Source organism: Micropterus salmoides, unplaced genomic scaffold (genome assembly GCF_014851395.1).
Source record: "Micropterus salmoides isolate LMB-PRFRI ecotype aquatic unplaced genomic scaffold, ASM1485139v1 Ms_hic_scaffold_15, whole genome shotgun sequence".
Lineage (NCBI taxonomy): Eukaryota > Metazoa > Chordata > Actinopteri > Centrarchiformes > Centrarchidae > Micropterus > Micropterus salmoides.
In genome coordinates this window covers 19,790,201-19,803,249 of record NW_024040596.1, presented here as the reverse complement: position 1 = coordinate 19,803,249, position 13,049 = coordinate 19,790,201, and the positions used below count along the sequence as shown (strand labels likewise).

General features: G+C 40.8%; 2 protein-coding genes across 3 annotated transcripts in view; one reads left to right on the top strand and one right to left on the bottom strand.

Moving 5' to 3' along the window:
- Nucleotides 1-13,049, bottom strand: part of cmss1 (cms1 ribosomal small subunit homolog) — a 30,075-nt gene that overhangs the window by 15,235 nt on the left and 1,791 nt on the right. The window lies entirely within an intron of this gene.
- Nucleotides 6,729-11,993, top strand: LOC119904318 (filamin A-interacting protein 1-like). The gene is made up of 2 exons (XM_038720894.1): nucleotides 6,729-6,877; nucleotides 8,246-11,993. The coding sequence occupies exon 2, from the start codon at nucleotides 8,559-8,561 to the stop codon at nucleotides 10,785-10,787; it is 2,229 nt and encodes a 742-aa protein (XP_038576822.1). The 5' UTR covers nucleotides 6,729-6,877; nucleotides 8,246-8,558; the 3' UTR covers nucleotides 10,788-11,993.

Below are 13,049 nucleotides of genomic sequence, written 5' to 3'. Positions count from 1 at the left end.
TAAATTGGCACCCTCCTGTCCAATTCAACAATACCACACAGCACAGGATGAAGCCTTGTTCTAAACTAAGTAAATGGGCTGAGGGTTTGCTGGTGGGTTGAAAGATTCCCTTCCCAAATAGAGAGCACATTCAGATGTGGCCTATGCGTATAGTTGGGTCTAACATGAAGGTGGTCACTGGTTCTCCCTATGCAATTTGAGGCCCAAACCAGGGCTGTTGTGTTGAAGTCCCTGGTTGTCTCGGCTCATGTACCATTACAGTCCACTCTGTAATCTAGCTGTATAGAGACTGGACCCGCACTGGGCTTGCAGCCTTGGGAGGAGACTAGCTGTCTGCATCTGTGTGCCAAAGTCAAAAAAGCTTTACTGGTCCTCCACAGGCACACACGCAATTAAAGACCAAAAATAGTCATGCCAGTAGAGTGATTACGTTTACTAGAATTTTGTCTGTTCAAATACAATGTAGAAACCCTAAACATGCACACATAAAGGCTCTGTGGTTCATCTTGGCCTAATGATGATTAATACATGAGTAGACAGCATGTCTGTGGTGCAGTGTGAACCCTGTGAGGCTCAGACATTCCTGCCTGCTTGAACATAGAGGACTTTCATCTCCCAGCCTGCCATCCTTTATGAATTCCCTTTCAGAACATGTCTAAAACATCAGACTTGTACTTATCACATTAACTGAAGTATTGGCTGACAGCATGATGGAACTGTGACATTGGTAGCGATGTCAGGTTGCACTGTCAAGGATATCAACAGGTTTTTGTTTGTCTCAGATAGAAGTGACTTCATGTTACTCAACTTTTACCCTTTTCTTATTTTCCCTTTGGTGGCCTCTTATCTGGACCTGAAATGATTTGACAAATAACCGATTAGTCGATCGTTAGAACATCTAATAAAAATAAAATTTTTCAAATGAAACCGCATTACCATTAACAACATTAACTAGACTTGGATTCTAAATTTAGAAGATTTTCTGCTTTTCTTTGTCTTATGTAGGAGAAAAATAAATATCCTTGGATGACACTGTGGGCTTTCAAAAATTCTGATGGGCATTTTTTACCATTTTCTGACATTTTGTAGACCAAACCATTAATTGGGCAAATATCCAGATTACAGACTCAAGGTCCAAATCTTACCCACAACAATACATAAATACATATCCACAAACGCACATGCATACACACATACCTACACATAATATAATCTGCAGATTCATTGATAATGAAAATAATAGTTTGTTACAGTTCTCTCTAATCCCTTAAAACCCAATAAATTGCCTTCTTCTCATTGCACATTCATAATCAATCCAAGCAATGCCCTTTCTGCCTGTATATATTTATATATCTGTTTACACTTGAAAAGCAGTTCATATTCCCTTTCTTTGTGTTCCCAATTGCACTTCTGCTTATTTGAGCTTGCCACAAATAGGTTTGAGCTGAGTCAATGCCTGCACTTATCCACAGGGTAAACAACAGAAGGCACATGGCGATACGGCTGTCCCTTTCATCTCCCTCTCCATCCTGTCCTTCTTACATCTTGCTCTGCAGTAGCCTAAATATTTAACTGAAAGAATTTCCACTCCTACTCCAAATCCTCTTCAACTATCTTTCAATCTCCCTCCCATTTCTTTTCAAAGCGTATGCTCTGAGCCAAGAGAGCCACTCAGCCTGGCTTAAAATCGGCACCCGTCTCTCTTTTTCATTTCCCTGAAAAAGTAGCTCAACAAGGTGCCATGTGCAGAGCAGATGACCCGTTTTAGCTGTGAACTATACGGTAAATTCCAGTCACGGCATATAATCACTTTGTGCCATAGTATGATCCACGTTGCGTGTCAAAGGATGATTACATCTGCACATCACAATGCACCAATCTGGTCTTTCCAACCTCAGCTATCAGAACATGCTCTGTGTGTGTGTGTGTGTGTGTTTCCCCTCTGGTCTGTCACTGGGCTGACAGCATCTCAGCATTAACCACACACACATGTTCAACACACAAAAGACATCCATGTGCTCATCTGTTCACTTGAGTTCTGAATGACAAACTTTTCACAGACTCTACCCTACAGCCGCAAACCGCTTTAGAACTGTATCATGTTTTCACTCTCCAACTGATGTGGCCTTTTCATCTTCACATCATCACAAAGTGCTACAGATGTAGAAGAGGAATGCAGATGATGTAAAAAACATTTTAAAAGACTAAGAGTAAACTACAGCCATGCAAGCAGCTCATGTTTGGTTCGTAGGGCTAAATGCTTAAGTCAGAACACTAACATACTCAGTGACAATGCTAGCATGCCGATCCAAACAATGTTTCCCATATGTTCATTTATTTGTGGCGATCCACCACAATATCAACGCCACAGATGGATATTGATTTATTATTTTTTTTTTTTAAACTAGGCTTATTTAAAATCATATATTTAATTGCAGAGTGCCGTAGCGCATTAGTGCAGCACATTCTCTCACCCGTCCTTCTCTCTCTCTCTTGCTCTCTATCCCTCTCACTCGTGAACACAGCTGCACAAATCTGTCCAACACAACGCTGTCAATGTTGGAGACCCAGCGTTATTAGCAAGCATGTAAGGAGCCTAGGAGCCTAGCTAATAAGGAGAGCTAAGTTAATGTTAGAAAACACCTGGGTTTTCGACACTAGCACGCTGTGTATAGCTGGTAGTTAATGTTGACTGCACGCATGCACCCCCCCGCCACAGTTACACTGTCATTCTGTGGGAAACACTGCAAAGTAGATTTAATTTATCATCTTAGTAAAGTGTGTGTTAGCATGCTAACATTTGCTAATTGGCACCAAACACTAAGTACATGTGAGACTGATGGGAATGGCATTACTTCTGCAAGTATTCTGTCATAAACCAATCTATTGGACAAAGTAATATTTTGACCCAATGACGGTGCTAGATGAAAGCTCAGGGGATCACCAAAGGGATGACCTAGTTATTAGAATTCAATGGCAATCCATCCAGTAGTTGTTGAGACATTTCTCTAAAATGTAAACTTGTTGGTGGTGCTAGAGAAAAAAATAAAATAAAAATCAGGGGATCATGAAAGTCAGTAGGCTTTCTCTTCTAGTGGCCATGAATATCTGTACAAAAGTTAACACCAATCCATCAATTGTTGAGATATTTCAGTCTGGACCAAGGTGGTCACCTACACTACTAGCATGGATAACTAACCGTTTTAAAAAATAGTTTAATTTAAATAAATTTTAATTAAAAAAGAATAAATAAATTGAACATGGTAGAGGAGACATTTTGTAGACTTTGCTCAAAGAAAAAGGACAAAGTAAACTTGACGGTGCTGTAGCGGAAACCCACAGCTGCTCTGTCCATCCCTTACATTCAAACACATCCACCATCTGCCGGCTTAGCCAATAATGTGTCAGAAGATGTGCATAAATTACCATAGGAGTCTGGCAGTGCATCCCTTCTGAGCAGAACCGCTGTTCTGATCGCAAGCGGTTGGGCCCATTTATCAGCTATACCAAGCATGTGAGGTCAGTTTAGTCATTCCTTCAATTTTATTAAAGTTGCTCATAAATGGAGTGAAGAAAGCCAGGACAGGCTGCCTAAGCAGCTGCCTTTCTTTTTGCATCTCCAAAATGCCTTTTCTATGACCCTAAACAGCCGTGCTACAACTAGAAGATTTGTCAAAGCCAAAGTTTAAAAAACTCAATATCTTTAAATTATAACCCTGGATGAAAATAGGAGCAATAACAAAAGAGTGAGTGCTGCTCTCATAAGGGGAATATTACATATCGGCAATGTTTGAGGGCTTTCTTGGAAATGCCTCCGAGGGATCGGCTCATGCTTGTAATTGAGGACAAGCAATGCCGATGCCAACCCCTCCTTTAAGGAAAAACAGGACCTCATGAACTCTGGTTTGGGTGTTGGTCTGTGGAGAGGAATTGCAAGGAACGAGGAGGATTTCACATTCCACAACCAGAGAAATATCTCATCTTACTGAGACCCTTCCTTACAAAATAGTCTTTAAGGTCAATGCAGAAAAATCAAGCAGATTGACATATTAAAATTGATACCCTTGTGCAGCTAACTACTGGGGCCCACAGCTGATAATCAATTTGAAAGTACCTAGGGTGAAGAGTGGCAAGTCCAATTTCCTAAGGTTTAAGGTGAACGTGCTCTCTCCGTAGTTGGTGGGGTGTTGACTAGGAATGTTTGGTCATTTCATATTTTTTTGTAATTACCTGTGTAATTTCTCGGATTCTTTCCTATAAGAGTTTGTAGTGTCACTGTGCTAATCTGCTGTGGCAGAAAGGTTTAGACAGGATTTAAACAGCATCTTTTCCTTTTCAGTACGAACAAAATATCCTATTGAAGTAAAAGACCTACTTACAACAAACAGCTGAATTGTAGAAATGTGGTTCACCTGCCAAAAGTTGCTGAAATAAACACAAAATTATAAGCAATGCAATCGGTTTGGCCCTTGCTCATTTCATTTGTAAATTGATGGTTTGTGAGGTCTGCTATCTACTCACTCAAGGCGTTCTGTTTCTTGTATTCTAACCGAGCACAATGGGATGTTTTTGACAGCCGGGTCTACAGAGCTAACTTCCTGAATTTTGATGTTCCATTTCAGACAAAAAATAATAATAAGAAATTGGCTTGGTTTCTGGGGTGGGAATTTATATCTAATGTTTAGATTAAATTTGTGTTGCATTATTTCTACCCCATGAAATAAGCTGGACACTTAAATGCCAGTTTATTGGATACATCTAGCTAAAACTAATACAGCCTAATACAAGAGCCCTGTATAAATCCAACATTTATACAACTGAGGCTAGACTAAATATTAGAAACGTCCACTAAGTATAATGCAATAAAATTCAACAGCACCACAAACTACAGCCTGCAAAAGTTGCATCTACAGCTCTTTAAAACAGTTTCGAAAAAACATTATAACCAACAACAGCATTACCATAAATAGCAGCTAAATGCATTCAACATCAAGTAATGCCTATTACAAACCAAAAACAGGTCAAAGTAAAATGTTATATCAACCACAGTGATCTCTGTGAAACAGGTAGCCACTGTTGTAATCAATCAATTAAGAGATTAAAAAGAATGCCAACAAGGGCAGAATACAGGCCTTACATCATTAACTTACATAACTGGAGTAAGTCAGTCACTCTATATATCAAGGCTGTACTTTCTGACAGGAGGAATTCATACAGACCACAACAAAGTTGATTTGGCATATTTACTTTAGACCTACTCTCTACTTTTGACTACATTGTTGGCTTAACAAACTGATATACAAAGTACTTTGCAATAAAAACAAATATGTCAAAGTGACACTCGATCAAGTGATGTGTTGATGAGAAGAGTATCTATGTTTATAATGATTAGAGACTGTTCTCCCTCTATACACTGTTTTAGAACAGAGCGGCTGAATCTGGAGCTTACAGAAACTTTCAATAACCATGGAGACATTGTTTGCACATTTATAAACTGTGTTACTCATTTCTGAATGGTTAAATTAAGTGAGCTCTTCTTTCAGCGTAAGGAACTCTCTAGCAATTAATGTGGTCTGTCTTTTCTGCGGCACAAATGTTCGGTGTGAAAATGCTTGAGAACATAATTGTCCAAAAAGTGAGTTGGAACTGTTTTGCAAATTCTTGTGTGATGACAACATGACACAGGGGAAATACTTCTCTTTTAATTGGGGACTAGATGGGTTGGCTTGACAGAAAGAAATATCACCAGAGGTATATTTCCCCAGTGAAAGCTGGAACTAGGAGTCATAGTGCTAATTAAATGCTACCCGAGGGGAACATGCGTCACACACATACCTATATGTTTGTTCTCTCCTGCAGCACTAGTAGCACCATCCAGCAAGCTAAAATATAATTTGTTTTTCCATTAGGATTTTTGTCATTCTTGTTGTGACAGACAAGACCAGCAGTGAGAATAATGAGAGTATAATCTGTCATCCCTCTCTGCTCCACTGAGCACATAGATTTGTCTTAATACCATAGAGAATACAGAGATGGGAAGAAATTAATGATGGCAAGAGAAAGGTAAAACTTGCAGTTACAAAACAATTTGCAATTCGTACCTAAAAGCAAGCATGTAGGGTGAGGAACAAAATGACAGACAGAAAGAGAAAGAGAGAGAAGCAGTGTGAGGATGAGCGAGAGAGAGAAAGAGAGACATATGGATGCAATTGAGAGCCGATGAACTGATGTCATCTCGCAGTCAGGTTATCAGGCCCCAGGCAAAACAGTTACAACTCACAAAACATGTCTCTTTTCTTAAAACATATGAGATCAGCGCGCGCGCGCGCACACACACACACACACACACACACACATCATATAACACAGTATGCATACTTCTAGCTTACCTACAGTTCTTTGGAGATGCCAAGTAAGGCATAGCACGTATGTAGCATGGTTAACATGTCTGCTAAGGCTAATCCTGCAAGTGTTAGCCTTTCTAATTTGAATTTTGATTGGAGATCTAGTTCTCTTTGCGCGCGCACACACACTCGCACACACTCTGTCCTTCCCATTAGCCTCTTTGGCATGGTTACACAATGACCTCATCTGGAATGGGCTCAACTCCAGTAAAAGCACACACACACACACACACACACACACACACGCACGCAGCAGTAGAGCCTGTACTGTCCCATATAAGGACTTGCTGATGATGTAATGGGCGCCACTGACTGCGAGTGAGACTCAGTGAGCAGAGCACTTCTCATAATGTTTGGTTTTCCGGATGGAATGTCCACATCACTGGGATCTCTGGGAAAGGGATAGGTGAAAGAGTAGAGACCATTTATCCTCTGAGGATTTTAGAAGGACAGAGGCCAACAGCACAGCACAGGTAGGAACCGTCAAAAGACTTGCGGAAAGATATAGTGTGCATTTAGAAACGTGTGTCACTTAAAAACTTGCCTTTTCACTGCAAGATAAGTTATGGGCAAAGTGAATATTGGCCAGTTCCACACAAATTCGATAGAAAGAACATCTTATAATGCCGAGCTGATCTCAAATTACAAAAGTGCATTTCAAAAAAGGTTTATTTTTAAAGACAGTAAATTCAGTCTCACTGAAGCTTTAACACTTAAAACCTACTTTGTTTTTTTGTTTTCTTTTTCCAATTTGTTGCTTTAAAAACATTACTTACAAGACAATAAACAATATATTAGGTAGTGTACCTATTACTCTAGGTATTAGAGTAATATACCATCACCTACACATATTATAGCTTTAGATCAGATGTATGTTAACAGAAAAAGTACAGATGTTCTAAATGTTCAATTTCTAGATCTGTTCTCTTGAACTCTAGCAACTCTCCGTTTTCACGTGCTACTTATTAAATGTACTGGGGGGGGGGGCATTGAGAACATTTTCAACATGGACATATCTATATAAAGTGAAATGACAAACATGGTATGTAGACTTTAAACATCATTGCAAGTACACCTAGATGTCAGCACTCTGGACAAATGCAGTAAGCAACACTAGTAACAGTCAACACTGTTGATTCTAAATAGGTAAAACAGACTGGTGAAAGATCACTTTTAAAGTGTGCCTCACTTGCAATAACACATGACAAAAATTCACAGTGTGTATTAAATTCATTACTACATTGCTGGTATGCATCTGGGGGAATGTGAGGAGTGACAGCAGTTGGTAAATGTAGCCAGTCTGTAATTACATGTGGAACAGGGGGGGAATTTCTGCCTCTCCTAGCTGGAAATGGGGTAGCGTTCGAGGTGCACAGAAGGAGGGTGATTGGGTGCAGCGTTGAGGGTACTCAAGGGTAGAGGAACTTCTTAATTAACAAACACTCCCTGCCAAGGGACCATCTGCCGTAATAGTCAAAATAGCCCACAGAGTGCATGCTGCCTGGAGAGAAGTGCAAAACAAGTTACATGGACATATTTAAATAGGGTTTACAGGTAGGCACACACATAAATGAGACACAGATATACTGGTATGTACAAAAGAGAAAAGGAAGGTATTACTAGCTTCTGTAGTTTGAGAATGGAGGAAATTGTGATTCAATTTCTTCTGAAAATTTAAAAGTAAATGTTTATGCTGGTAATACACAATATAGTACATAATTTTTGTTTAAAAGTTGTGGCCAAGAGGTTAAGTATAAACACTACAAAGTGTTCTTGGAGGGTGAAATAAGACTCAGTTACACAGCATTCTGTTTGACGTCATCGTCATTTGTTTTTTGCAGACTCAAACTCCTGATTGTAAAGGAAAGAGAATACCAGGAAATAAAGGAGAAAAATAGTGAAAGAGAAGCCTCAACGTTAAAGGACGAGCTCACCAAGCTGAAGGCTTTTGCACTGCTGGTCGTGAAGGAGCAACACTGTCTGAGCAAACTGCTGGAGGAACAGAGGCGTCGTGTCAAAGAACTGACCGCCATCACTGACCACATCAAGCAGGAGGTCAGTGTTTCTTACCCCAGTAAGGCAGAGCTGAAATCCCTGCATCTGGAGGTGGAGCACCGTAGCCAAGTTTCCATTTTCAACCAAAGCCAGAGCACGATGACAGCCCCAAGTCTGCTGTCAGAGGTTGAGATACTGAGGAGAAGGGTCGTGGAAATGGAGGGAAAGGACGAGGAGCTGATACGCATGTGGGACCAGTGTCGAGAACTGGACCGCAGACTAGCGAGGGAGTGTAGCCACTGCCGTAGCTTAAAAATTGAGGTGGATAAACTCAATGGTAGAATCAGTGAATTGGACAGGCTAGAGGAGGCTTTAGGTAAGAGTAAACAGGATTGCAGTAATCTGAAGGGCAGCTTGGAACAAGAGAGAGAGGTTAGCAGGATGCTTTCTGATGAGCTCCACACATTGAAAGGTAGGGTGAGAGAGCTAGAGGCTGTTGAAGGCCAACTGGAAAAGAGTGAAGGAGTGATTAAACAGGACTTGGCCAAGCTCAGGTCCCTGACTGTAGCTCTGGTGGAGGACAGAAAGACCACAGCGGAGAGGCTGCGACAGGCTGAGGAAAAACTCAACAGGAAGGAGGGCAAAAGAAATGAGCAGAGCAATTTGGCAACAATGACAGAAAGACTGAGAGAGGAGAGGCAGCAGGCACTGAGGTCTAAGGCAGATTTAGAGGAACGGATTAAGGGTATAGAAAAGCAAAAAGATGAGCTCCAAGGCAGACTTAAAACAGAAGAGGAGAGGAACAGAGAGCTACAGAGTAAAGTAACCATAATGAAGAAGATGTTACAGGTCTCGGAAAACATGAAAGAAAGACACAGCTCTATTCCAAACAACACTAACCATTGCTGCCAAACAGAGGACAACAAAGTCAAAGAACTGACCCAGGAGCTAGATAGGTTGCGAAAGAGACTAGGGGACAAGGAGGTGTTGGAGGAAGAACTGATGAAGGTGGAAGAGGACTTTGAGTCCCTACAAAAGAGGTTCAGGGAGGAACGAAAGAGGTCCCTGGCTCTAACAGAGGAGCTGGAAATGGCAAAGAGGGAGCTTTCCAGGTATGAGCATGCAGAAAAGCAGGAGGTCAACCAGGAACACCTTCTCCTTTGCCGTCTTCAGAAAGAGCAGGTTAAGTCCAGACTATTAGGCAGAGAGGTGGATAGCTTGAAAGAGAAACTCCAGAAGCTGATGGGAACCGAGGAGTCCATCAGCAGAGTTCAGACAGATCACTCCACGCTGCAGAGAAAACTGACCCAGCAGGAAGCCAGGAACAGAGAGCTGGCCGAAGAGATGAAGGAACTGTGTAGTGAGCTTGACAGGTATAGAAAAATCAAGAATCTTACACCTGGTGCAAACAGACAACAGTTTTCAGACCCTCATCAGACAACCAAAGAGGTTCAAACTGAGCCAGCAGACAGCTTGCCTCCTGACTACAGTGAGCACAGCAAGAAACTAGCTGAAGAAAATGAGGACCCAAACCACAATGCAGAAGTCATAAACAGAAGAAGCTCCCTAGTCAACAACCTTAACAGCCTGAACAGTGCGAATAACAACATAACCCAGTATAGCAGTCATTCACCCAATGGCATAGATATGCACCAAACAGTTAATGGAGAGGTGATGATGTTAACACACACACCCGGGCAGCCCTTGCACATCAAAGTAACGCCACATCATGTACTCAACACAGCCACACTTGAAATTAGCAGCCCCACGGGAGACACTGCTACATCCTACACCAGCACAGCTGTCATTCCAACAAGCGGCGCCTCACCTAAGCAGAGAATAACCATCATCCAGAACTCAGCTCTGTCTGCAGTTAATACCAAAACCCCACCTTCAAGCCCTGAACGCACAGTCTCCCCACTTAACGGAATACCCATCTCTCGGGTGTTAAGTCCAAATTCATCACGCTCTGTGACGCCTGACCACAACAACTCCCCCATTCAGATCCTAACAGTCAGGACCTGTTCTCCAGAGGCCACAGAGGTTGCAAATCCGACTGTCTTCTGCAAGACTCTGGAGCGGCGGAGCAGCTGGCAAGATCAGAAGTCCAACAGCACTGACACGAATCCCAGTATCATCACCACAGAGGACAGCAAGATCCATATCCACCTGGGGAACCCATATATCCAGCCTCTGAGCAGTATGACCCACAGCATCCAGCAGCCTGTTGGGCCATATTATCTCCGACATGAGCAACGGACTCAAGTGCTCGCCAATGGCTGTCATGTCAAAGGTGTTGGCAAGATTACAAGTAGCATCACTATATCCCCCACTACCTCTGCAGCTTCACATTCCTCAAATATTACAGTAAGTGGCCTTTCTGATTAGGTGAAAATGTATATATTCTGAACAAACAGTATTATGTTCTTAGTCACTTTCCCAGACTAGACAACCCAAACAATGCACTTCTTCTAATGAGACCCCAGAGTGTGTTGTATCTTTTAACAATCATCAAATAAATGATTTGTGGTATTAGTCCTACAGCCTTTGTAAAGCCTACTTGATGTATGACCCCACACTTCCTGACTTTAACAACCCTCTCTTGACTGTATGGCAAGTGTGTCTAATGCATGTATCAGAGCTAAATGAGAAATCATCTCAAACAAATGTGTGATGTGCCTTTTCCAATTTTCTGTCTCTGTCTCATGTTCTTTCTGTTCATTAAACGTGGTGTGTTGTATTTATTTATGCACAGTTGGAATTAGAAAAGACAGAAAATGGTAGAACCCTGGTGTGATGTGTTTGCCCCTGCAGGGCCAACTCCACACTGCACACATCAAACTCTTCCAAAAAAGTATTGGTGAACTTGTATCTGTTAATTAGCCACATTCTTAAAATGACGTGAAGAGAGAAAACTAAGAATTACTGGGATTGAAAATGTTTATCTCTGCTGAGTTTGATTCAAAAGTCACCGACTATCTATAGGAAAGTGTGTGTGTGTGTTTGTGTGTGTGTGAGAGAGAGAGAGAGAAAGTGTGAAACCTAGTTCAAATATGCTGGAAAACTCTGCTCATGTTTTTCTGACACAATAAAACACCTAGTGGGGGGTGCGGCTGTTCAGGTTTTACGTTGGATGAACTAGAAAAAGTCTCTTCTATTTTTAGTAAAAAATTATAAACTTAAATTGTAAGTACTTTAACAAAGTTTGAAATTGACATCTGATATACGATTAAATCCCTTTCCAACTTTTAAAACACAATTACTGTGCTTTTCCTCAGTGATTTATTCATTTGTTTTATTTGCCACTTATGCTGCCACAGCAGGCTAAGCATTGAGCACATATGTCCTGCCGACTAAACCTCCAAATGCATAGATTCAAAGTTTCTGTCAGCATCATTTTACAAAAAGTCATAAATGGTTGTGCTGATTTGCTAACTTTGTGAAGATTTCCTGTATTCTTTCTCAGACTGTCCTGTTTGTAAAATGCATATGAAAACATAAAAGGACCAGACTCAAAACTTGTCAGTGGTCAGAGTGTCACTTAAATGATTATCCATTACAAAACACACAATAAAATAAAACATTTTCTTTTAACGCCTGTGTTGCTGAAAAATAGCTGTTTAACCTTCAACTGCTCTGTAAGGCATGTGGGGAAAATACCTTTCCAGAAAATTAAAAAGGTAAGAACGATACAGTTGCTAAATATAATGGAAATTAGAAATATGTAACAAATCTTTATTTTAACAAGAATATGAGTGTCCATCACTGCAGGCCCACTAATGAGAAGAAGTATAGAAGATTTATTTTGGACACATTCAGTAATATTTTCTTACTGTATCCAACTTCCAAACTAGCCCTCACACATGAGGTAAAAGGGATGAGTTTCCCAAGATGGGGGAGCCTTCTGAAAAAAAGTTAAACAACAGGAACCAAATTATTAATAACCGAAAATAATTTATGCTACACTCTTTTAATATTGACTTAAATCCTCTGGTGTCTGTGTTTTTATTTGATATAAATATGCCTTATAAATAAACTGACTTGATTATCTGTATTTAGGTCAGCCAATTCCTTTCAATACATTTGAGACTAGTATATAAACCCTAAAACCTTCATCACAGCATTCAAGTCAACACAACAAGCAACACATCACATTTCTAGAAAACTAAAAATATATGGTAACATATTGTGGAGAACCAGATGAGGCATCTGATGACAGTTTGGAGCAGACTGTAGCGTGACAGAGGCCTCATGAGAATCTTTGTCATTAGTGTGAGCGTTTAGTCACAGGACACGTCACCATTAAAGTCATACTGCTTCTCACAAATCTCCTCTTTAGTCTTAAGACTTCAAAGTAAGTACCATGCTCCATCTATCAGACTTCAACTCTCCTTTTCTGTCTTGTCAATTTTCAGTCAGCCTCACAGCCTTTTTTGTCAAGCATCTCAGTGATACAAATGCAAGCGAGGATGGGATGTCAATCAGTGTAAAGGAGAAAAACAAGGAGTTGCGCACATTTTCTTCTGCGTGGTGAAACATGTGGGTATGGATGCTTTTATATGATTAAACGGGCCAAACCCCAAGAAATAAGTTACATTTAGAAAAAACATTCACTGGGTGGAAATGCTTGTGATCACAGCTCACTACACC